The 25,863-nt window shown below is 40.7% G+C and overlaps 2 protein-coding genes across 2 annotated transcripts; one reads left to right on the top strand and one right to left on the bottom strand.

Annotated features, from left to right (window-relative positions):
• Positions 1 to 2,598: 2,598 nt before the first annotated feature.
• LOC119890474 (GTPase IMAP family member 7-like) lies at positions 2,599 to 4,972 on the bottom strand. Its single transcript, XM_038701770.1, has 2 exons — positions 4,823 to 4,972; positions 2,599 to 3,697 (listed from the first exon to the last, which is right to left on the bottom strand). The coding sequence occupies exons 1-2, from the start codon at positions 4,827 to 4,829 to the stop codon at positions 2,898 to 2,900; spliced, it is 807 nt and encodes a 268-aa protein (XP_038557698.1). The 5' UTR covers positions 4,830 to 4,972; the 3' UTR covers positions 2,599 to 2,897.
• Positions 4,973 to 6,515: 1,543 nt separating this feature from the next.
• si:ch211-71n6.4 (para-nitrobenzyl esterase) lies at positions 6,516 to 25,829 on the top strand. Its single transcript, XM_038701989.1, has 10 exons — positions 6,516 to 6,620; positions 8,566 to 8,833; positions 10,868 to 11,288; positions 13,265 to 13,372; positions 14,446 to 14,642; positions 16,523 to 16,722; positions 16,807 to 16,865; positions 18,874 to 19,041; positions 20,277 to 20,504; positions 23,235 to 25,829. Exons 2-10 carry the CDS (start codon positions 8,573 to 8,575, stop codon positions 23,375 to 23,377), a joined length of 1,785 nt encoding a protein of 594 aa, XP_038557917.1. The 5' UTR covers positions 6,516 to 6,620; positions 8,566 to 8,572; the 3' UTR covers positions 23,378 to 25,829.
• Positions 25,830 to 25,863: the final 34 nt, after the last annotated feature.

Below are 25,863 nucleotides of genomic sequence, written 5' to 3' on the forward strand. Positions count from 1 at the left end.
AAGAAATGCTACTTCCCTTTGAACTTACGTGAAGGTGAGAGCCACAACCCATCCTTACTTGTGTAAGCGACAGGTTAAGTGTCACCACTTTAGCCACCCGGGAATAAATGCCCGTCAGGTCAGCTCCGAGTTTCTTCTTTCCGCTGTTGCTGCTGTGTGGTGTGGTTGTGTATCGCTGCTCTGTCCCGTCATTCGAGGTATGTAATGCCTGCAAATTTAACAGTGTTGTTCTGTTATGTAGTGCGCTAACGTGGTGTGTGTGTGTGCGCTTATACTGTTATCCTAGATTGACGCTCTATGTGATCCGTGCGAGGTCTCTGGGAAAGACGGCCTATGAAGCACATAAATGTTTGCAGAGATTCAGAGGTGTGTGTGTGTGAACCACAAAGGTACTCTAGTGTATAGCTAACCGCTGTTTTTTGAATTAATGCAGCCACTGCTGCTTTGCCTTGTCTGAGTTATTAACACAGTAATGTAGCCTACCTGTTTTTTTATTATTTTAAACTTATTTTTAATTGAATCCTTGTCCTTTTTTTATTGTTATGACCTGTTTTATAGTGTGTGAGGAGATTTTATTACTTTGTTTTGTTATATTGTGTTTCGTTTTAGTGATTTTTAATTTGACTTTGATTTCAGAAAAAGCTATTGACATAACATTTTAACCAAGGAGATCTCCTGATTGTGGCTCGGGGTATTTTGGTCCAGAGGTGGTGACGTATAATAGCTGGCTTATTTTAATAACATTGCATGTACTTTTAAGTGTGATTTGTGTGATTTTTTTATTTTGTTATATTGGTGTGTTGAAGTGTTTATTTATAGCCCCTTTTATTCAATCCACACCATGGAACTATAGATTGCCGCCACTCGTTACCAAGAGCTTTCGACTCAACTCTCCTCTCATTAAGTATTATTGGTCATTGATTCTTTTCTTTGCATTATGTTCTTAGCTTATTTTTATAGTTATGTTTAGTTTGCAGCTGTTTTATTGTGTCTGTTTGCTCAAAGGAAAAACTGTCTCTGATCTTGCCTGTGCTGGTGGGAATCGCCAGGGTTGGTAAAAACTGTTATTAAGTTCACATTTCAACTCTTTGAGTGAAAGTCCCAAGGTGACTTGTCAACCTTTACTTATCGATTTGGGTCGAGTCCTCCATTGGGCCCGGTTACACTTGCAAAGACTGAGCCTTTAGCGGATGCTAATTTAATATCTAATCATGACACCTCACCAGTTATCAGTCAGCCTGCTTATTGTGGAGTCTTCCAAACAGAGCTTACTTGAATATTCTGTGCACTTTTCAATCTTACTTCAACTCTGTCCACACCTTTAGGTGTGTTGCAGGCATGTAATTGTAAGTTAAAATTCACAAAATACAATTACACTGGTCAATAAAACTACTGAAAATCTTTTCTTTGTACTTTTGTCAGTTAAATAAAGGTTCATGTAAATTGAAAGATCACAGGGTTTTTTTTATTGCTTTTTGGAAAATGTCCCAACTTGTCTGGAAATCCGATTCGTACATGATGACGTGAGGATCTTCCAGCCTTCATTTTCTTTGTTGTTCATTTTGTCTTCCTCTTTGTTCCAACACCACCTCTTAAGCATGGCTAAGGCTTGTATATTTTAGTTCAAAGTTCAACTGGACTAAACTCGGCCACATGAATGAATGATATGTAAATTCAGTAACAAAATACATCCTGTCCTATTTTTATTAACGTCAGGCAGCTCAGCTGATGGGATGAGTGCAAATAGTTCAATGAAAAAAAGACACTTGGAAACAAGAATTTGCAGATTTATTGTTGTATCAGGATTAAAGAAAACATACATGGAAGTAGAATCAAAAGTTTCCATAAATTAAAACTCTAAAAGATAGACTTAGCTTTAATATATGGCACAAATGAACTGAATGCGCTGTCAAGAGGTATGATCTGGTAGTCGGTCGTTGACAGTTCGTGATCTGACACCAAACACACACATAATTTTTACAAACAGGACATGATATATAATAAATTTCAAAAGCATTTTTGATAGAAGATTCAGTCACGCTCACTGGCAGAGCTGCACACATACATAATTTGAATGCTGGCTGTAGCAGAATATACTCTATGGTATAGATTTTAATGAATCTCAGAAATATGGTATCAAGTCTCAAAGCTCTTTACTCTACAAAAGTGTTGACTCTGTTGCCTGTTGTGTGTCAGCTGCATCACTTCAATAAACCTATTTCTCCTGATATTTCTCAGCTGTCTGCGCTGCAGTGGTGAAAAAACACTGTACTGCTACTATTGCTACTCCTAGTACTTATAGGGCCAGATTTACTAAAGGTCTGCGTGAGCAAAAACGTGTGCTAACTTGATATCAGCAGCAAATTAACACGTAAGCTGATCTGCTAACGGTGTGCACGCAGAATGACGTCTTCCAAAAGTGCAACATAGCACCTGTTGTTCATTTACTTCTTTTGCCTTAATGAATATAAAATTTGGGGCGTTTCAGTTTTATTGTGCAAAGTAACGGGAGGGTAACCTGCTAATACATTTATTTATACACGCAATGTGATCTAACGAGCCTAAACGCAATTTCATGTGAGTGCAACAGCATCTGGATTTAATAAGTTTGAAAGGAAGGTGCAAACCGCAAAGTGTTGCAGAGATGGCTGCTGTTGTCAATGTGAGATGGAGACACAGCCGTAATGAAAGAAGACGGAGAGAAAGGTTTTTTTCATTTGTGTCAATGTTTTTGGCAGGACTGAGGAACGTGCACATTTTGCCTCTCCAGCCATGCCGTATTGGAGTTGTTGGCTGATAAGGGCTGATTCGGAGCCAGTTACAAGAAGGAGTCACGTAATACCTGGCACGCCCAAACTTTTGGCAACTCTGCACCCGGCCCATTGTGCTCTTGTGAATTATTTCATTGACCTACCAAGGAAAGCTACCAACAGTGCTGCTGCTGTTGCACCACCAGCAAATTTAAGCCAAAACTTTTCAAAGACACTGGTTTTAGCCCTTTGTGTGATCTCCTCTAGTGACATGTTTGGATATGATTGTCTGATATGCTCTTGTTCTTCCTCTGCTTTTCTATTCGCTTCTTGGAGCATCTCATTGGTAAAGTAGCCTCCTTTGTTGGCCTCAATCATTTTATCTATTGTCTTGAGTAGCTCTTCTACCTGGAACTGGTTGCTCCTGTATCCATCCTGTTGGTTGTTCTTCCAGTATTTATTATCAATGATGTGGCACCGGCACTCACACTTCCTCACCATATCACTCAGATCTTTACTTCGCAGGACAAACTGCTCGATAATCTCTCCCTCAGCGAGCTGGTCACCATGTGTAAAGAGAACTATGGAATATTTTAAAGCTTCTTCTGAGAAATATTCTTGGAGTTTATTTATGACAGCCTGCTCATGCTCTGTGTATTTCTCCACTTTGAGCACAATGAGAAAAACATGAGGCCCAGGAGCGCACTCTGTGATGCACCTCAATATCTCAGGCTTCATCTCCTTCTCAGACCTCCGTGTGTCAAAGAACCCAGGAGTGTCAATCCACTTAATGCTTCTTCCATTGACAGATATGTTTTTTGCTTGACATTCACTTGTTCCAGATAAGGCTGAATGGTCTACCTCGAACACAGTCTCTCCAGATATGGTGTTAGCGATGCTGCTCTTCCCGATTCCAGTTTTTCCCAACACCACAATCCTTGTTAAAGCTAGAAGACGATAAGTACTTTGTGTCAGTAATATACAATATTAGTGTAGTTTCTCTCTGGAGTTTCAGTAAATATACATTGAGAAAAGTGGCACCAAAGTAGTGAAACGTTGCTGACAACAAAAGCTTACTAACATAACTGGCAAATGAACTGAATGCTTTGTTCGGCTTCGGATGACCGTTGAAGGTAAAACCTCCTGGAAGAGTTTTATGAAGTAACTGCATGATAAGCAGCAACACCATATGCATATTCATTGCTATAATGGGAATTGCTATTACTTATACAAAATACTTACATCCTTATTCACATGAAATGCAGGGACTTTTCAAAATAAACATGTTTATTTACATGTTTAACCATCTTTAATGAAATTGCTTTCACTACAAACTACAATTGCAATTTATGCAATTTATTTTGGAAGCATATTTTCTGTAATTCTTTCTTCCTGACAGCAATCAATAAATCAAATGCTTTGACACTTATGATGATGATTGTTGTGATGATAACGATTATTGTTGTTGTTATTAATATTATTTGTGAAGCACTTATTTAATACCACAGCAAGTGATAAAATACACAAGAGCAAAATAAAATAAAATAGAAATAAACAATAAAATATGACTAATAATAACTACAAAGGATATAAGAGAACATAAAACAAGAATAAAATCCGTAAAATAAATAGGCAGCTCAGATAACTTCAGGAGATGCTTTCTGATAAAAGTGCATATTGTGATGTATATTGTGCAACAGACTTAAAAGAAGACACTTCCTCGGGCCCGTTGTTTCCGAGCCTGGGAGCCCTAAAACTAAGCACGTGTTCATAATAAGTTCAACGATCTAAAATATAATCTGGAGCCGGGTCATGGAGAGCCAAAAAAGCAATCAATGAGATCTTAAAATCAGGCAGGGAGTGGATGTAAAGGCGCTGAACCAGGTGTGATGTTATTGGACCTCTTGGTTCTTGTTTAAAGCACGCAGCTTATTCGTTGCAGGGCTTTTTGATTAAGACAAGAGAAAAGGCTGCTGCAATTATCAATTTTGTGTATGCTTTGGATCATCTCTAATAACAGTACTGAATATATAAAACGAGCTGATGTGAGGAGAATAATAAGCAGAACTTACCATCCATGCTTTCAAAAAACAGGAGATCAGTGCAGAGTTGAAAATTCTTAGATCTCCAGGATGTTGTGACTGTGTGTCTTTTCTACTGTCTTGCTCCGGTTTGCCTCTCACTTTGTCTTCCACCTTTGCGGCCAGCCAGTGTTTTACACAGAGCTCTTCTTTTTTTATACCCGTCATGTCTGTACAGTAACACCCAGCTCGTTTGCATATCAAAAAGCTCCACAACCAAAGATGTTATGTGAGGACGACGTAAATGTTTTCTTTCATTATTTTACAGGCTTAAAGAAAAAACTATTTGGTAAAACTATTATCCTACTCAATAAAGAGAAATGATGAGTGATATAAATAAGCAACATGTGAATTATTCTCAACATTTAAGTCACATAGCTTTAAATAACAACTAAAGCACCGAGGCTTGTTCTGAAGTTCTGAAGATAAATTACTGTCATGCCAGAGGTACGGATGAATTTAGATGGTTTACAGCTTCTGATCTGCTGGTATTACTTATACCATCTCAGTAATCTTGTCTCAACAATAATCATATATTAATAGAAAGCTTTATTTTTCTGGGTCAAAATGGCAGCGTTGTCTTTTTATACCTCTTTATGGTGGAGTGTTTATTCTGTGGGTGAGGCAGTGGTGGACACACCATATCAAAACGTCATGTAAACATTAACATGAATTAATATCTGAAGTTGGCAAAATCACATGACATTCTGTTGTGTGCTTCTTGACTTTATGTTTATCTCCATAAGTGTTAATGTGTTTCACCCTCCTATACAGATACACCACAAACTGACAATAATCTAAATGCTTATATTAAACTGCTCTCTAGTGGGCAGGTGATGCCACTGCAGTTTCCAGATGCCTTCCAGATGCCTGATGACTTCATGGCCAGAGTCCGTCCATCCATTCATCATCAACCGCTTATCCTGCGTACAGGTTCGCGGGGGGCTGGAGCCAATCCCAGCCGACACAGTGGTGACTGGGGAGAAACGGGATGATGGGGGAGGATGGGGCTGGGCTCATTCTAAAATCTATGACCATCTCCACTGTCTTCAGAGCGTGGAGCTCCAGACTGTTCTGGCTGCACCAGGTCATAGATTACAGGGACTCGTCCCCACCACGCTCAGCTGGGGGAGCTTGTCCTGCAGCAGGGCCGGGATGATGGTGTTGAAATCCACAAACAGGATCCTGGTGTAGGTTCCTGGGGAGTGCAGGTGCTGGAGGATGTAGTGAAGGGCCATGTTTACTGCATCATCTACAGACCTGTCGGCTCTGGAGGCGAACTGCAGGGGGTCCAGGAGAGGGTCTGTGATGGATTTAAGGTGGGACAACACAAGGCGCTCAAAAGACTACATTACCACAGTGGTCAGGGCGACGGGTCTGTAATTGTTTCGTCCTTGGTTTTTTGGGGGTGATTCCCAGGAAATTACAAACTATAAAATACCATCAAGAATTCATACAAAACTGCGTTTTTTTTTTCATTGTTGAGCCAGAGGCTGGTGTATTGGCGACATACAGTGCAAGGCATATGCAATAAAAACAAATAAACACTGATTATGATTTCATGTGGACTTTAAAGCTGTTATTTTAAGATTAAAAACTACATAAAGTAGTTTAATTAAAGGAATTCTTCCTCCACCACTCTTACGTTTTTAGCACACTGTCCCTTTAATTGTAAAATAAAAAGCAGAAATCCCTCGGCGCATGCGCACTCTGCCCCAGGGAGAAGTAAATGCGTCAACTTTTGTTTTTGGACTTTTCTCTTCGAAGTGTTGCGTGTTTACAGGACATGGTGAGTGAACAGACTCTGTTCTTTTCATTTGTTTTGCAGTTTGCAGAAGTGTTAACAGCGTCGAGCCGCCTGAATAAAGACACAGGAAGTTTGTGGTGAAGAGGAAACGGCAGGAAAAGCTGAGATTTAGGGCAGAAAAACATGAAAACACGAAGGTAGTGACGTTGATTTGAGCCCTAAAAAGGGGCGTTTTAAGAACCAAGTCCGGTTTGTTTAGTTTGACTCGATAGTTGTCAGATAAAACGACAGTAACGCTGCTGAGCGTTTAACATGAGATTCACCTGCTGTGTGAAATAAAGGAATCTTAAATATATCTGCTGAATACTGATCCACTAACTATATGATTGAGTTTTCTTCCCATTATGTCGCGTTTTGTTCACCACATGCCCCCCCCCCCCTTTGTTTGTTTATTTTTCAGTGTGCGCACGCGTGTTTGAGGCCTTCACCCAAACTATAAACAATTCAACAAAATACAGCATTGCTGTTAATACATCAGAAAGTACACACAGTGCAAAAACTGTGTGTGAGTGCAGTATTACCACCGTGGAAAAACACTTCATCACAAATAAGAGTTCTGCAGAGAGAATCTGCCCTGAATAATCTTCAGAGTTTCTTTGCAAAAAATCTGAATCTGCAAATGAGGCCTGCAACTAACGAGTATTTTCATTGTCATTTGTTTGGTCTATAAAAGTCAGACAATGGTGGAAAATGTCGACCAGTGTTTCCTGAAACCCAAGAAGACGTCCTCAAATGTCCTATTTGTCCACAACCCAAATATTTACAGTTTAATGTCATAGAGGAGGCAAAGAACCCAGAAGAGATTCACTTTTAAGAAGCTGAAATCAAAGAATTTAGACATTTTTTCCTGAAAAACTACTTAAACGATTAATCCATAATCAAAATAGTCGCCCAGTGATTTAATAATTGAGAAATAATCCATTAATGGTTGCAGCTCTGGAGCAAACTAGCTTTAGCCGTCACAAACAGGCAGATACATTCATATTCTTTTATCCTGCTTATTTAAGTTTTTATTTCATCTTCTCTCTCTGAAGCACTTTGTACTTTATGATGTGTGTGTGCTCAGTGTAGAGAAGTCTGAAGAACCGAGTGTGCCACAGTCGAAAAATGAATACAGAAATAAAAAAATATTCATATGTTAAAAAGAGAGACATAAATAAATAAAATTGATTAAACAAAAACTTAAAATGATTAAAACAAGCGCATAAATAAATACATTAAAAATAACTAATTTATAAAATTGAAAATTATAAAGGAAAATAAATAAATAAGGTAATTAATACAAAGGTGAATACATAAAGATGCATATTAAAGAAGATATAACCTATCAATTGATGTCTCATTGTATAATTTATATAATGCTCTTTTATGTAGTTTTGGTGGATTTAATAGGATGTTTATTTCATTTCTGTAAATTAAATCTAATTGTGATCATTTTGACTGAAATTGAACTTAATTTCATTGAGAAACATAATAAAATAATAAATAATAAAAAAGTTTTTCTTTTGTAGATGTGTAGGCCAGGATATTTCTGCCACAATATTCAATTTAAAATGGTATTTTTACTTTTTGACAAATAGTGCTCCTCCTACGAAGTTGCAGTAGACAATGTTGAGAGTTAGATAAAATTTCCATCGATTGTTCAGCCCTAGTATAGGCTCCTTAAAATCGTAGCCTACCTAAGCACAGCACTTGAGTAAAAGTACTTGTGTCTTTACTTTTCGACTCACTGCTTTTCTCCAGCAGCATGTTTCACGTTCCAGGTGTGAAAAACACAACAAAACAAGCCAAATCATTTTATGATGAGTCTTCATTAAACAAAGCTTGTGTCCATTTATGAATTTCTTGTGTTGAGATGTAGATATTTGATCTCAGTTGAACTGGTCCAAATGCTTCAGCGCTCTCTGCTCTCTGTCTTCTGAGCCAGAGTGAAGATGAATGAGGACGCCTACGAGGTCCCGGCGAGGACCGAGTACCGCTACCTGGTGCAGGAGGAGGAGGAGGAGGTGCAGTACGTCCGTCACAGACACTACGTGAACCCCCTGCTGGTGCTCTCCAGACGCTGCATCTTCCTCATCTGCCTCGGCGTGTTCTCGCTGCTCTCTCTCGCCGCCTACCTGGCCTACATCGCCCAGACGCTGCCGCCCGGCCTCGCCCAGGTGTCGACAGACTGCGGAGAGTTCAGAGGAAGACACGTGAGTTCAGACTCTCAGCGAGGTCAAGACATGGACATACTGTCCACCTGTGCATGTACAAAATAAAATCAGGGCTTTCCTAACGATTATTTTTCAATTGATCAATATAACAACAATTTATTGAGGGTTATTCTTAAGATTGTTGTTTTATTTCTCCATCAGTATAACAAATAATTTATACAAAATTAACATCATAAACTTGTCTCATTAATAATTCAATGTTTTATTTAATCATCCTGAAAAAGAGACACTTAACACTCATTATAGGTACCTGTCTAATGCAAATGAGAGATGTATTTTCTGTATTTTGTGTTGTCTTTGTGAAGCTGCAGAAAACCAATTTCTTTCATCACTTTACATGCAGTAAGATAATCAATGTGGGACAAAGGAAAAACTGCCACTGTAATAATGTTAGTTGAGGCCGTTTCTCACTCTTTCGTGGCCGATAAATTAACCAAAAATCCTAAAACGGCACCACGTTGTTGGGTCTCTGTCTAAATTACTCCCAAACTTTAGATGTTCGAGGTTTTGTATCTCCGGGCGACTCCCTGCTTAGACACGTGCAGCGACACTCCGACGCACGTTAAATCAATATATTTTCACAATCAATGAATCACCACAACCCTAAGAGAAATATCCAAATGTCCTTACGAGAAAATAAATAATAACAACCATGAAAATAGTTTTTTTTTACCTAAAACAAGGTCAAATCTTGACCAATCAAAACCAACAAAGTAGCTAATACTGTTTGCTTTCAGCCTCATGATCGAAATCTCAGATCTCTTCTGTCTCTTATCAGCAGTCCACACGACATCCGTCTTTTACCAGAAATTCATTTTATTCTCAGAAAATTCCAGTTTTTTAATACTCAAATGTGGTATTGCTCTGAACTCAGATTTACTTCCTCGTTTGAACCCCCAGAACCCTCGTTTCACTTTCCTGATGTTGTAACTTCAAGTGCTTATTAAGCAGAAATTATAACAGTGGGCCTCAGCATGAAACTAATTTTTTGTGAATATTGTACTTCAGAGGCGCTGAGCTGCTCTGTGCTGCAACAGGAGGGAAACACTGTAATTAGGAGCTGAAGGCAGATTCATGCCTCACTTTGACATTTAGTTGTTTTTATAACTTTACTAAGCTGTTTGTGAAAAGAAAACTTCAGTTTTTATGTCTTAGATGTTATTTTCATAGTTTTACCATCATTCCAGTCTGTAATGATAATAACAATAATAATAATAACAGAAGAGACACCACGGAGCAAACCAAGTACTAAGTACAATTTTGAGGTACTTTCCATTTTCTGCTATTTTCTACTTCTACTCCACTGCATGTATTTGGTACTTTGCAGATTCAGATCAATAATACAAACTATAATTAACAAATACATTCTGATGGATTATTATAGATGAAGCTACCCAGCAGTATATAAAGTATTTAAAATGAGCTTCACCTTTAAAAGCTTCAACATTAAAGTGATGAACACATGAATACATCAAGGTTTATAATCCAGTATACTATAAGGGGCCATTCTGCATATTGATGTACATTTTTGGTACTTTTAAGAATTGATTAGGTACTTTTACCTAATAAAAATTTTGAATGCAGCACTATATATAGTATTTCTACACTGAGGCTTTTACCTACACTAAGTACAAGATCTAAGTACTCCTTCCACCCCACCTCTGCTGTTTACTGTAAACTGTGAGTCCACCATCAGCAGGAAAAACTGCAACCTTGTGATGCTTGGAAACATCAGATCTGGGTGAAAATTCAAGTTTAAGCCAACGGCAGGGGTGCGGAGTGAAGGCAGCTGACCGGAGAAAGGGCTGTTAGAGGCTGTCATCACACCACGAGCACAAAGACAAGAAAATACTGAATGACGAGTCACAAATGGGGGCCTGACAGAAAGTTTGCTTCATCTGCTCCTGCTAAAACATCCAGGTCTTCCTGTGTGAAGTTGGTAAATACTGAAAACAGTAAGCTTTATGTTTCTCCTTTACTGGTTTATTTCATTTTTGAATCCTTCTTTTGCAGAAACACGGAGCTTACTCCTTTAAGGGCATGCCCTACGCCGCACCACCCGTCGGTGACCTGCGTTGGGCCCCGCCAGCTGAGCCGGTGTGCAGGAGCGAGATCACCGACGCGGGCCGTTTCCGCAGCATGTGCGCTCAGATGCGGCCGATGTCGAGCACGGGGACGGTGATGGGCCGGGAGGACTGCCTCTTCATCAACGTGTGGACGCCCACGCTGCAGGCCGACGCCAAGCTGCCCGTTGTGGTCTGGATCCACGGAGGATTCCTGCACAAGCTCAGTGGAGGAGAGCAGGGATACTCGCCCACAGAGAAGCTCGCCGCCGACACGGGAACGGTTTACGTCAGCTTCAACTACAGACTCAACGCCTTCGGCTTCCTGGCGCTGGAGATACTGAGAGAAGGTTCTCCAAAAAACACCTCAGGTCAGTCTGCGGCACGCTGTGGGGAGAAAGGTGTGAAGGTGGCTTTCACGTCTGCACATGATCTGAACAGTTCTGGGGGAGTCGTATGAGCAAGCGTCAACCAAGCCGCCGAAATACTTTCTTAATTAAACCATACTTTATGAAGACACGGGGGGATTTTCAATAAAGATTGTTAGACCTTATATAGTCAAATTACTTATCTGCTAAATGACACCTGCCTAACAGCCAATATCACATCTTATTTAGCTGCACTTTATACGAATGACGTCCGCAGCTGTGTCCATTGAGTTCTGTAGTCCCAGCTAAAAAAATGTTGCACCCCTGGTGGTAATTTGTGGAAGTCTTTTTTTCAGAGGCCATACTAGCTGCTATGTGCGAGGCTGACAATGACAATGCTAATGTAACAGGAGGTGTAATATTTACCACGTTCATGAGTTTAGTTTAGAGTGTGATGCATGCTAACATTTGCTAGTTAGCAGTAAAGCACAGCGGAGTCTGATGGGAATATGGTTAGATTGGAGTGTTTGGTCATAAATGATTGGTTTGAGGTGGGGTCAGCGATTCTGATCCAATAAACGTCTTTTGGTCAGATTCAGTGTATATCTCCTCACGGTGCGCTAGCGGTCTGTTCTGTGTGTGCTGAAAATATGGGAATCAAACAAAGTGGCGGACCTGTTCCAGCCTTTTCAGCCATGATGTGTGGCGACATGAAATGACGGGCCCACCGACATCCAGCTGACTTTCTGGTTCACCGAGACCTGCTGTTGTTGTTAGCTGGAGAAGCAGGAGAGCTGTGAGTGTCGCTGTCTGGAGCTGCTGTGCTGCTCTGGGAACGTCTCATCCTCTCTGCATGTTAGCTTCATGTTAGCTTCATGTAAGCTTCATGTTAGCTTCATGTAAGCTTCATGTTCCAGAGGGGATTGTGAGTATCTGCACTGGTATCAATTCATTTAAGGAGACGTGTGAACTATTTAAGTGAAAACTGTAACCTGATGGTGGTTCTGAGAGGAGGGACACCAGACACCTTTTGTCAGGAAACCAAAACTCTGCCCCATATTCGGACCACGTACTTATCGTTATGAGTACAAACTGTGCTTCTGGAATAGTGACAACAATAAATATACTCCAAAATGTCAGCATAGACTAAAAAAACTTGTTGAAGTGTAATTGGCAGTTTGCCAAACATATTGCAGAATCTGTTTGCATAAACAGTATACTGTGACAGCCGGTGCTTACTGTAAACTGGGTCTCCGCTTGAGACTCATTTTCAGGTCTCTCTTTGTTATTGTTTGGTGTCACCAGAGGTCAAACGGCAGTGTTTTTTTTTACTGGACATTAAAATGCACCAGAGTTTGCATAAACAAGTCTTTACATGCTCTGTTGAAAACACTTATTAGGAAGTAGCTCTAGTAGTTGTTGAACTTCAGAAAGCTTTTAATAGCTTATATTCTTCTGTCACAGTGTTTGTGTTGTGTTAAAGAAGTTATAATGGGGATAGTGGCCACTTTCTTACGAGCTATTTACCACTTCAGCAGACTCTTGAAATATTTATGGTGTTGACATTGTGCTGGTCCCATTGAAGAGAATACTTAATGAATGTTAATGCGAGTTGGATGAATGGAGCTCAGTCTCTTCCATGGTAATGGGTCTGGATAAGTTCTGTTACATAAATCCGATACGCCTGCTGTGACCTTGATGTGAAGTGACCCGTTAAATGAGAGAGCGCCTCGCGTGACATGATGGGCAGGGCGCACAAGTCCTCTCCATCTTCCAGGAGCCGCCTCTCCCGCGTCCGCATTTCTAATTTTGAATTCTCCTAATTCTGTGGCCCATTTCTTGGCTCCCTCAGCTTAAAAAGAGTTAAATTTAGTAAAAGCTGCCAGAACTGCTGCAGCGGGCTGGGAAATGGGACGCCGGAAACAGTGCCACATCAAAGCAGGTTCTCGCTGCTAATCGATCTCCCCCCGTTTCCATAGGGAACTATGGCTTCATGGACCAGATCGCCGCTCTGAAGTGGGTCCAGAGGAACATCCACGTGTTTGGAGGAGATCCTGGGAAAGTCACCATATTTGGACACAGCTCAGGTACAAAGCCAGTAAAAAAGGTGCATGAAATGTTTCATTGGGCCCTGCGGTGAAAAATACAGTCCTGCCATGAAGGTTTTGATATTTTCCAACAGCTCTAGGATTGACACATTCTGTGCTGTTAAAAGATTTGGCTGTGAACAAAGCTCTACCACCAGAGAACTGGGAGCCTGTTTCATTCACCTGCCGTTGTGATTATAAGCAGTCAAGTTAACACCTGGTTCCTCAGCTGCTGCAGCTCCACCGCTGGGACATGCAGAAAAACAAAAATTAGGGAAGGCAACGTACTTGGTTTTTAGTCCAGGTGGGACCACGATTCATTTTCAAGTCAAGTCCTTTTTGTTTATTTATACATACTATATACAAAAGTTTTAGAACGTCCACATTTTTCTAGTTTGTATGTAAATACAAGTAGTTAAGGTCCAGTTAAAAACCTTAAGTGGTACAAAGTAAGCAGCTAACTGCCAAAGTTAAAAAATGTAAGACATTTCCTGCAGCAGTGGAAGGAAATTAAGCCTTGAACACATTTCTACAGTAAACACATCGGAACAGCCTGTTAATACACCCTCAGAGGCTTTATTTGTAATATATTAGATGTATTATATATGCAATCCCCATGCTGTCTGATCAGCATCTTGATATGCTACACCTGTGAGGTGGATGGATTATCTCGGCAAAGGAGAAGTGCTCACTAACACAGATTCTGACAGATTTGTGAACAATATTTGAGAGAAATAGGCCTTTTGTGTACATAGAGAAAGTCTTAGATCTTTGAGTTCAGCTTATGATGAATGGGGGCAAAAACAACAGTGTTGCCTTTATAATTTTGTTCCTTTCCTCTGAAGGGTCTCGGTGCAGGGGGTGCACCCTTTGACAAGTTCAGATCTGCCCGAACGAATCGTACCGAGGCGAGGAAACGAACCGGGGTCCGATTTTAACCGGACTAAACAATGCAAGGGTTGTTTATGCATCAACGTGACAAACTAAAGAGTTCGAACCGGACCTGTGGGTGACACAGATTCTCGTTCATGGCTGACGTGTTTAACTTGTTTTCATTCTGTGGCCTGTGGAAGGTGGGACATCAGTGTGGACGCTGATGATGTCTCCGCTGGCGAAGGGTCTCTTCCGTGCGGCGGTGGACATGAGCGGCTCCTACGTCTACAATGCGACGCTTGAACAGGCCGAGACCGACAACCTGGTGTTCCTGAAGAAGACGGGCTGCAGAGACCGGAGCTGCCTCCGACGTCTCTCCGTCAGTCAGATCCTGCAGGTTGGACTCAGTTTTTGTGTAAAGTCGGTGCAAAGGGCTCCTTCTGGCAGTAATTAAAACACTCTCAAAACACTAGTTAATCTCTTTAATTTTCCCTTTAATATTTGGGAATGTCGTAAAATACCTGAATTGTAGCTCATCTTTATGATTTAATGAGACACTTTGATACACTTTTAAAATTGCTCTCTACTGTTGAGGGATTACAGTGTCACATGCAGGTATTAGAGCACCTGAGTGCTTCTTAATTTTACTGTGAGAGTTAATGAAGAAATTTGACACTAAAGTTAATGGGGGGAAAAAATAAATTTTTAAACTTTGCAGCCATAACTTATCAAAGGTATTCCACATCTTCTCTCAGAAACCCCTATTAAGATTTATAAAATCAAAGATCCTCTGCGGAGAAGCAAAATTAGAGTCATTTTTAAAAAGAGCTTCTGTTCAACATCTCGCCGTAACTTTAGAGTGAATTATGAATAATGTATTTTATGAAATGCAAAAACATACGAGCCCAGTCAGGAATAAAGATGATGACTTGAACTTTTATAAGTGCAGCATCACTGTTATTAGGTTTTAAAATGTCACCTTAAATTTTTCTAGCTGCCACTCAGGTGGATTCCCAGACTTTTTATTCAAATGGTTTTTTGCAAGATTTCTTATGAGATACTGGACTTTTTTTCTTAATTTGTCCCATAAAAGAAACCTGAGTGAAATATTGATTTAATAAGGTTGAAGGTTTTTTTGATGGTTAATTCTCAGTTCAAACGCAGTGATGTATCCCAGATTGAACTGTAGTATATTTTGGCTCAATCCCACACAGCAGAGTGCCAAATGTGCTTTAATCCGCTGCTGAAAATAGTCCCCAACAAAGAAGCTACTTCCTCCTGTTTGAGTAACACTTGCTAAAAGCCATTGTTTTCCAGCTGTTTGAGGAAATTACTGAGCAGTTTTTAAAATGAAACTACAGTGTGTATATATAATAATATTTACATCTTCAGAATTATTCACAGAAAACTGATCTTCATCCTGATGAACTTTAGAAGTTTTATAAAAGAAAGTGGCTGCTAACTAAAAGGGAAATAGGAAAACCTTTTTATTTTAAATTTAATAAGCTGAAGAAAGGTAAATAACTGATAAGAAGTAAAAGAATAAAGCTTTATATTTCTTTTAACAATCCATTTTAATCATTTAACTGACTGTATTATTTATAAATGAAACCTTTTACTGACCCTAAAGCACATAAAAAAGAAATTGCAAGCTCCTAAAGTGGTTCTGTAACAAGAAGAGACGACACAAAGAGGTAAAGTTAGACAAAGATGGTTCTTCGTTTTACTGTATGATTAAACACTACAGTTGTTTTAAAACTTGTGTGCTCGCTCATGTTTTCTTCTCCCCGTATCTGCACAGTCAGCCTGCTCAGCAAAATGTTTTAATAATCAGGCATCCATCCACCACTACTTGAATTTTTAAATTTCTTTTATTGTGCCAGAGAAGTGTTGCAGAATAGAAAATATGTACACATACATTTGTACCCAGACAGTACAGCCATATGGCAAAAAACATAAATCTTATATTGTATTGTAGTATTTATTAGTGGCAGTAATATTTTAATATTCATTATATAATACTGTTCTAGTAACTATTGTTTTTATAAACCTCACAAGTGTAGAATTATTCAGATTATGACAAAACCATAAAAGCAAAAAATAAAACGACTTGAAACAAGAACTTGTAGAACTTGAATGTAAAATGCAAAACACTAGGCTAATAGTATAAGTCTGAATTTCACAGGCATAAACGTCAGTTTATTCCAGCTCTATTTTCTTCTCTCTGAACCTTTTAATCTAAAAGTCAAACTGCACAAACTCCTTTTTCCTTCCCAGAACATCCCGTGGCAGGAGTACCCCTCCTGGGCAGCGGACGATGTAACAGATCTCCCCGTTAAAGGGCGCTTCATCGGCCCGGTGGCAGTGGTGGACGGATACGTCCTCGAAGCTCCACCTTTTGAGGTGTGGGAGAAGAAAGGCGACCACAGCGACGTTCCTTTCCTGATCGGGACGACAGAGCAGGAGGCGGACTACAGGTGAGCGCTCATCTGGTTCGGGTTCATCGCTGTCGAGTGTTACTGTGATCAAACTGTACTCAGCCCTCTGTGTTTCCTCTGCAGCCCCCCGGCTGAAAACATCTCCATGTGGACGTGGAGCGACTACCGGTGGTTTGTAACAGGTAACAGCTGCTGTGGGAACATGAATGACATTGTTGATGAAGATAAAGCACGACTGATGAATGAATAATGTTTCCTGCTGAATGATGGCTGTTGTGGGGGACAGAAAAGGATCAGTTTGTAAATGGAGGTTATACCAATTAGAAAACAAACTTTGAAGGATGTTTTCTCTCGTTTGGTGGGTTTGTCAAATCAGCAGCGACTTTTCTATAAACACAACACATAAAACACAGTATTCGGACTTAATTTTTTATTAAGATGTTTATTTGTTGAGGAAAAAGGACTGAAATTTTTTTTTTACTTAATTTTACTTGTGCATATTTGTTGACAAAGTTTTATCATAATTGTTTTCAATGTTCTACCTCAGATTTGTGAAGTGATCCACTGTTTGTGTCGAACGTAAAGAAAAGTTTAAACCCCAGTTACCCATCAGCTTTCTTCAGCTTTCACTAAGGGGCAAAAATCAGCCTTTAAACTCGAAAGAAATAACGATTTGATACTTATCGTGATAATTATCGAAAGATATGAAACTTTTTATCGTGAAAACATTTTTGGCCACATTGTCCGGCGTGAACCTGATCGGTGTCTGTTGGTGGGATTGATGCTCCAGGCAGAAGAAGCTCCATAAAGAAAAGTTTTGATCACTGGGATGTTTGGTTTCGGTTATTATGTTGACCCCCAACTGCCCCGCAGTCATGTCTATCACCCCAGTCCTTTAAACATAAAACAACAAAAAAACATTTAGACCGTAGCTTATCAAATGTTTAGGTCCTCGCATTCAACTTTTAATGTGGTTAAATTTGTCTGCTCTAATCTGGACTAGCTTTACACTAGATTACATAGTACACAGTGCAAGATTACATAATAGTGTATGTTTAGTTTGACCTTCAGGACAGTCGACTGTAAATCACTGGACTTTCTCACACACTCTGCAGCACTCAAAGGAGGAGAAAGCCAGCTTTGTCTATTGCTGGTTTAGGTGTTAGTGTTAGCATGTTATGCTAGCTAATGTGCACAGGAAGGTGTTGAATATTTAATGTTTTGCTGTGGCCAAGTGTGTTAGATTGCCTTTAGCCATGGGGACAGTTTTTCCTTTTAGAAGTAATGAAAAGGTCTAAAGAGTCGTTCAGTTATAATCTTTACTCAGCAGAGACTCCTGGAAGGCTTTGTGTTGTTTGCAGTGAATATTTCTAGATGAGGTCATAAAAAAGGCGTCCTCGTTCAAACGTGGAGACTGTTCTGTTGTTTGGCTGTTTCCTTTCTCATCTAGCCTGGTGGATTAAGAATTTATTTCAACCAAAGCAGAGTTGGTGATTGTTGGAACAGTGGAAAGGCCAACAAAGTGAAGTGTCTTGATCTGTGAGCTGAAAAACTATTTTTGTCAATGGAGTCTGGTGGCGAGCGAGAGCAATATAACGGCTGTTTGGGGTTAAACAAAAGTCACCTTGCTGTAGAACAAAACGATCTCTCTCTGTAGGGATCCTTTTCCATAATGTTACCAAAATAACAATTTGAGCCTGTCGGTGGCAAAATGGAAGCACTTTTACTGGACGTACTTCGACTGGCACTTTTGTCCAAGGGTTATGCTCCAGCCGTTGCAGCTGCCGGCTGAGGCATGCAGCCCGAAGATTTTCACCTCTGACACTGGTTTGGTTAAAAGAAACTCTTAACGCACAGAGTTGGTGATTGTTGGAACAGTGGAAAGTCTAACCAAGACAGTTTTGGTGAGTTTTATTTTGCTTCTGTCCAGTTTCTAATCGAGGTAAATTTACTGTTTTTGTCAATGGAGTCTGGTGGGCCGTAGCGGCCTTTTGTTTTGGTCTGAGAATGTGCTGCTCTAGTGTGACGACTAGTTGCAGTTAATGTTGTGCATAGCACCTTTTTTTTTTTTTTAAAGACATAACTAAGATGTTCTAACTTCAGGACCTGCCTGTGCTTACTGACCCTGCTGCGTGTAGCCTCTGTAAATATCTTCAGTGTCTCGTCCCGTCACCTCTCCGCTCCACACAGAAAAACTTCGGACCTTCGGCGAGGATCTCCCCAAAGAGGCGTTGAACCTGTATCCGACCTCCGCCCCCTGCCCCACCGCAGACCGCTGTCCAGAGAGGGCCTACACCACCATGGTGTCCGACATCCGGGCCACCTGTCCCAGCAACGACCTGGCCTCGAGGGCGGCAGGTAAACTCAAAAGCTTTTTTTTTTTCATATTAAAGTGCTTTAAATCTGCTCTGTTTAAGATTCTGCAACTTCTTCTCCTGCAGCCCTGCTGATTCTCTGTCCTGCCAGGAAGTGAATTGAAACCTAGCTTGTTTCCTAGGATTAAAACGGATCAGTGATTGCTGATGATTAAAGGGCTGCATTAAAAACCAGAAGGGCTCTGGGTCCTGTGGATCAGAGCCCTGATAAATGAGCCAAAATATGCCTCAATTTATTCACTCTCTTTTACAAGAGTAAGAACAGCAACTTTAAACATAACAAAATATGAGTCAGTATGCCAAGTCTGTGTTTTATTTCTACAGCCCAGTATAACCAAATATAAATTTGCCTTCTGGGGCTTTACAGTCTGTACAGCATACGGCACCCTCTGTCCTTAGAGCTTCGTCTCGTATGTTAAAATACTGTATGTGTTTTGAATACAGCCGTGTTTTGAATGTCTTCGTGCCCACAGGGAACAATTTATTGGTCTCAGTAAAGCCGGCCGTGCTTTCTGTGCTCACAGCTGAAGTAAAATGGTCTGCCTTCATGCAGCACATTAGTATATTAGAGCATGCATTACAAGTTGTTTTTATTCTGAATAACAAATTTAGGCCGACGTCCCGCTGTGTAACGTATGCAGCTCCTGAATGAGTTTGTACTGCAGCAGAATTGGGCTTAATGTAGGTTTTGTGTCGTGGGGTTTGTTAAGCTCACTCTGCGGTGAAGCTCGGACTAAACTGACATTTAGACATCCTGAGAGAAGTATTTATTTTTCTGGATGATTGTTTTGTTTTTATGTTATGCAGTCTGGATTGAAGATGAATAAGGTTGTTTTTTTTGATGGCTCATGCCATTTAGCATTTTCACCAGCTTCTCAAACTGCAGGACATTTTAGCTCAAATATTCAATGAAAGCCAAATTCAACAAAGCAGCATAAAAACACAAGTGATCTATGTTTTTCTTAGAACAGCTCATAAATGACTCGAACCAGCAGTGACTGTATCTACTAACAAGACCTTATTTCGCTTCTTCCTCTGAGCCTTAGAGCTCCTTTGTTTATCCAGAAACTATTAAAACCCATCAGTGAGCCTCGCAGCTGCACTGGGTCACATGTTCCTTCATCACCCTGAACACACACACTAGTTTATTTCATAATTATGGTCAAATTAAGAAAGATTCCAGAGTTACTGATTCGTTGAAACCTCCCCTGTCTGCAGCGGCCCTCAACAGTCCTGTGTATCGATATGTGGGGACGCACACGCCATCGGGACCGGTCAACACGACCGGCGATCTGCTGCCGTTCCCAAGCCGCTTCGCCTTTCACAGTCTGGACGCCGTGGCTTTCTTCGGAGGGCTGGAGTTCTTCCTGGGCAAGCCGCTCTCTGACAAAGACAAGAGCTTCCAGGATCTCATCACACGCCACCTCACCAACTTTGCCAAAACAGGTGCAGATGCTTCCTGCCTGGTTTCTTTTCCTCCTGTAGCTGTAAAAGGTTATAAGTTAGTGTTTGATACTCACTAGATTTGATGTGTGTTACGTTTTCCACTGTGTTCTGGATTCAAAAGCTAAATTAGATGTCCTTTGAATTATATATTTTATATTTAATTATTATCATTATTCATTAGTATGATTATTTTTTTTTAAATCTACCGAGGAAGGTCAGTAGATGTCAGCAATGCCTGGTGCACACTAGAAGATTTTCAAATCTTAACCATAGACTGTATAAAAGAAGTGGGCGTAGTCACTGTGATGTCACCCGTTGTACGTGAACTACCGTTTTGAACCCTCGAGTTTAGCATTTTGGCCGTCGCCATCTTGTTTTTTTTGGCAACCTGGCACTGGACGCGACCATATTTGGACGACCGGGTTGAACAAGGTGCTTCGGTAATTCACGTTAACTGATATTTACCAGGATGCTGATTTTAGTTAGGCTTAAAAGAAAATGTACTTACCCGCCCTAAAGCCTCCGCTGCTTCCTGGTCTCTGGTCCTCTAAACGGGACCATAATTTACTAAATGAACATCATGCTGTGTTGAAGAAGACTTGAAACTAGCGACTGAGACCAGAAACTCATCAGGAAAGTGTTTACTGAGGGAATAAATCAGCTGACAAGTAGAAACATTTTCAGTGGTGGAAAGTTATTGTATTTTTTTCCGGTATTTTTATTTGTTGCGACTTTTTACTTTCACTTCGCTACATTTCAGAGCCAAATATTGACATTTTCCTCCGTTACATTCTGCACGAGACCTCGTTACACTGTTGTTATTAGCTGCCTATGCGGCGCACCTGAGTGGAGCAGCGCTGAAAAACAAATGTAAACTGATAAAACCGACTCGGCGCGAATCAATGTTGTGCTGAGCTGGACGGCCCCACCTCACTTTCCTGTCAAAGGTGAATGCTAATGTTTCCAACTTTGAGAGGATGAAGAGTGACTATCCTTCTAGGCACAAGAGGAAAAAAAACTCAGTGAGAGTGAAGTGCGGGAACAGCAGTCAGGTAGACTTGTTCTCTTCAAGTCTGATGTAGATCACGCTTAGCCTAATGTGCAGCTGCAGTGAATCTCTCCGTCTGTCCGTCCTGCTAACCAGCTGAGCAGTGCAGCTGTGCATAAAAGCGTCTGCCAAATAAGTAAATGTCTGTGTCTTGGTTGCTTACCAGACTGTGATGGGGATGAAAGCTAAACGCGCCTCATATAACGCTCGCCAAGCGGCGACTCCGACACGCCCTCAGAAACAGCGAGCTGCAGCACACAGCTCTCCTCTCCCTTCCAAACACTAGCTGCCCTCCAGGCAGTCAGTGGACAGAAAGTTGTTCCTGTGATGTAGAGACAGAGCTCAGTTAAAACTTTATGGATACAGATTAATAACTCACCGCTCTGAAACTCTCGCTCCAGTCCGTGTTGCCGAGCCGGTCGGCAACACGTACGGCTGAACCCGAGCCGTTTACCGGCTTCTCGCTGACCCGCCCTTCTCTGCTTCTGATTGGCTAGTAGTCCTTAACTAGGAACTGAGCATGTGCAACTCCCAACAAAGATCATGTAGAGACCAGATGTATCACTCCATAGCTAAAACGAAGCCTTCAACACAGGGTGGAAAGAGGAGCTGCAGCAATGTGCAGTAGGACAAACATATAACCATGTAAACCTGCTCTGGTACAAACTCTGAATAAGATGAGGAACATGAACAGAATACCAGCTCTTTAAATGTTTTAAAAACAGGTACGTTTTTTACTTTAACTTGAGTAACATTTATCATGTGGCATCTGTACTTTTAGGTACTGCTCATTTTCTCATAGACTTCTTTACAATCACATTTCTTTCTGCAACCAGTGGAGTCGCCCCCTGCTGGCCGTTAGAGAGAATACATGTTTAAGACACTTCGCTTCACTTTTCAGACCCGGGGGTTCCTGCTTTTATCTTTACTGATTTTTAAAATCATCAATCTCAGACGTAACGACAGAATTAACCTATTTTTAATATTTTAATCTGAACGCACACTCCAGACGATTCAGTCCAGACGCAGGACAACTCACTTGATATTAAACGTTTTCAGAGTGCCGGTTCCGGGGACGTGCTGTGTTTTGCACAGAAAAACAAAAGAAGAGAATCAAACACTTGAGGTTTGAGGCTTGAGGGAATTTATACTTTTTATAGGGGGGTATATAAATACCAAACATAACGACCTTAAAGGTTCAGTGTAAAATTTAGTGGCATCTGAGACAGCAGAGTGTGGCCAGTCAAGAAATGAGGTTTCTTTAGTAGAAATTATATTTACTTATTTATTTTTTAAATCACATGGTAGTGTGAGTTGGCCACTGACAGACAACATGGAACATGGAAGGTGTCTGTGGTTATGTAGATGAAAATGTCTCATTCTAAGGTCATAACAACATAATGGTTTATTATTTAAGGTCTTTATACACCACTGAAAACATAGTTATGCACACACTGAACCTTTTTTAAGATTATCTCTGTAAACCCCTCACACTGATCTAGCCCATGGATGCACATGGACACATGGGTATTAAAATAATAAACTATAAATCAAGTACATACCAGACAGCGTGTGATTCTGATTTAACACAAATCAGAACTCCAGGTGGGATCAGGAATTTGACTAAAGCTAATCTTTGGAAAACTCTTGCAACTAGTGATTGATGACACTCTGTCTAACAGGTAAGATGGAGGACGAGTGGCCAGAATACCCAGCAGCCACTGCTCTCCTGTCAGACAAGCTGTTGGTGGTAAAGAACTACTCTGCTGCTCGCTGTCAGCTGTGGAAGATGAACGGCCTGTACGCCTACGCCAGGATGAACTGACCACAGACGACAGCGTCCTTCTGACCACCCAGTTATTCATCACTAGACTTTCTTAACGTCACTCCTTTTTTAAAGTTTGAAAACACATCGTAAGTAGAACATTTTGTCAGTTTGAGGTTACGTTTAAGTTCTCAGCAGCTTGACTTTGTTGTGTTGTGAAATATAAACAGCATATCTGTGTTGAAATATTTCCAGAGCTCCAAAATGACAAAAAAACCCCAACATATTTTCACTGAAGCTCCCGTGGAAGCTCCGTTATTTGTCCGGCGCTCCGTCCCAGTCCGACAACTTACTGAACTCTCTGTTGAGCTGGAGGTTAGTTTAAAAGTGTTTTTTTGTTTGGTAATTTGGGTGAACTGGCCCTTTAACAGGCTGGAGGTGACCGCACATTAAACTGGGAGTATGTTAAGGAGGAAACATGTAGCCCACCGTGTACAGTCGAGTTGTTGAGTGTAAGTTGTTCTGATTTGGTAATTGAGCCTGTGTTAAGAAAGATCTGAGTGAGCTGTCTTTGATTTGATTGCCAGTAGGTTATGACCAACACAGCGAGTCACCTCCACCTCAACCCTCTGCAGCCTTGTTTCAGCTCAGTGAGTCGTGGGAAGATTCACCTGCATAATTTTCTGTGGGAAAACCTTTTAAAATGATTGATGTTGTGATCAAAGATGTTTTCTTAAGTCTATGTAATACGATGTGTCCTTGCATCACGACAATATTTAAGTTAAAATGTGATTTTGATGCACATTTCTTAAACAGATATTGCACCTCCTGTGATTTGAATATTGCAGTAGACCTTAATTGTTCAGCCCGTATAGCTGCCCCCAGTTTACTGTGCATCAGTTAGTCAAAGCTTTATTCAGAAATATGCACCATGTAGGCACAATAAAGTAAAACTTACGCAGGACCTGCTTCGGTTGAATGGTGCAAGTTCTCTAACAAATATGCAGGGGGGGAGGCCGAGTAAACACTCTTTATCACGAGTAAACTAAACAATCAGCAGGGTCCCTTTAATCAGAATCCTTTTGAGGTTCCAGCAGGTCCAGGGTCCCAGTGCAGTAGGTATCTGGGTCTTGTTGAATGCACCATGTTTGGAGATTGAGCTCGAGGGATTGTTCTTTATCTCTGAGTTGAAACATGTGATAAGGCCCACTTTTCCAGACTTTACAGCCTGACGGCTCAGTAATCATTGAAAAGAAGATGCTGACAGTGATCATGTGACTGAAGTTCCCTACTTGGGTCACGAGATAAATGAACCGTCTCCATGAAGGCCATGAGATGTGGCTAAAACCTCAGTGTGGAAACTTTATAGCTTTGCTTTACTAAAAACTGCTGCATTTATGTAAATAGTAGGTCAGTAAGGGATGAAATTAAATCATTAAATATGAATTTTTAAGTCAGTTAATCAATAACAGTTGACAGTTAGTCAATAAATAGTTGCTTTTAAAAACATTCATAAGTAAATTTCACACTTCAGGAACTTAAGCTGCTCCGTCAATAACCGACCCGGTGCGTGAACATGACGCAGCAACTTCCTGTTAACAGTCAGCCTTAAGTAGTTAAAGGTGGGGTCAGTGATTCTGATGCAGTACACGTCTCTTTGTCAAAATCAGCAAAAATCTCCTCATGGTCCGCCACCTGTCCGCTCTGTGCGCGCTGGTGTTTGGACTCCGTGGATGGGAAACAAACAACGTGGCGGACCCCTCCGCACTAAGCTAACCCAGCCGGGATTTCAGGGAGCGCTAAATGACTTGCCAGTAGACATTTATTAACCCACAACTCGGCTAACGTTGGCTGCTTTACTTGCTGTGTGGCGGTTCTCTCTATATCATGGTGTTTTGTTCTGGTGTTGGATTTCTCCACAATCGCTTACTTCGGCCCTTTTTAAAGGGATTTTGGCTCACCGGTCGGTGAAAACACCGAGATTCAGTTTCTTGCCAAGTAAAGTTGACTTCAAATTGAAATTCAGGGAAATAACAGAAGCGAGAGGGATGGTGGGACACGTAGTGACCTCCGGTGTTGTGTTAACTTGTGAATGTGCCGCTGACTCACAGGATGTTTTGTGAACTGCTGTTTGTTTGCACTGATTCATACCCTGAATTCTTGGCCACTAAGTCTTTGCACCTTCCTGGCAACATGATTAACGTGTATATTTTGTTGCAGTCACAGACACAGTGTCGCTGATTCGACCAGGTTGTGAGTTTATTAACTTTTTCTTCCTGTTGTTATTCCAGATGTTTGTATGAAGCTGTTTTGTGAATCAGAGCATTTAACAGAGTTTGAACCAAACTCTGTCCCAGCTTATGCCACGTGGTTCTTGTTATCCACTCTGTATTACTTTTGTTTTATGGTTTGTAAACTTTTATTTTTATTATGCTTAATTAAACTTTTCTTGTGTGCTGATGCAGCGAAATGTCATCACTCTTTAAACTCTGAATAAATTGACACCACATGATTGAGTTGAATTTCATGTATGTTTGTTTTAGACA

The sequence above is a fragment of the Micropterus salmoides genome, unplaced genomic scaffold (assembly GCF_014851395.1).
Source record: "Micropterus salmoides isolate LMB-PRFRI ecotype aquatic unplaced genomic scaffold, ASM1485139v1 Ms_hic_scaffold_6, whole genome shotgun sequence".
Taxonomy (NCBI): Eukaryota; Metazoa; Chordata; class Actinopteri; order Centrarchiformes; family Centrarchidae; genus Micropterus; species Micropterus salmoides.

Excerpts from the sequence above, each read along its gene's own strand:
- si:ch211-71n6.4 (XM_038701989.1), top strand. The coding sequence starts at position 8,573 with ATGAATGAGGACGCCTACGAGGTCCCGGCGAGGACCGAGTACCGCTAC. Across the intron at positions 8,834-10,867 it reads GAGAGTTCAGAGGAAGACAC|AAACACGGAGCTTACTCCTT; the intron begins GTGAGTTCAGAC and ends CTTCTTTTGCAG. Across the intron at positions 19,042-20,276 it reads CCTGGCCTCGAGGGCGGCAG|CGGCCCTCAACAGTCCTGTG; the intron begins GTAAACTCAAAA and ends CCCTGTCTGCAG.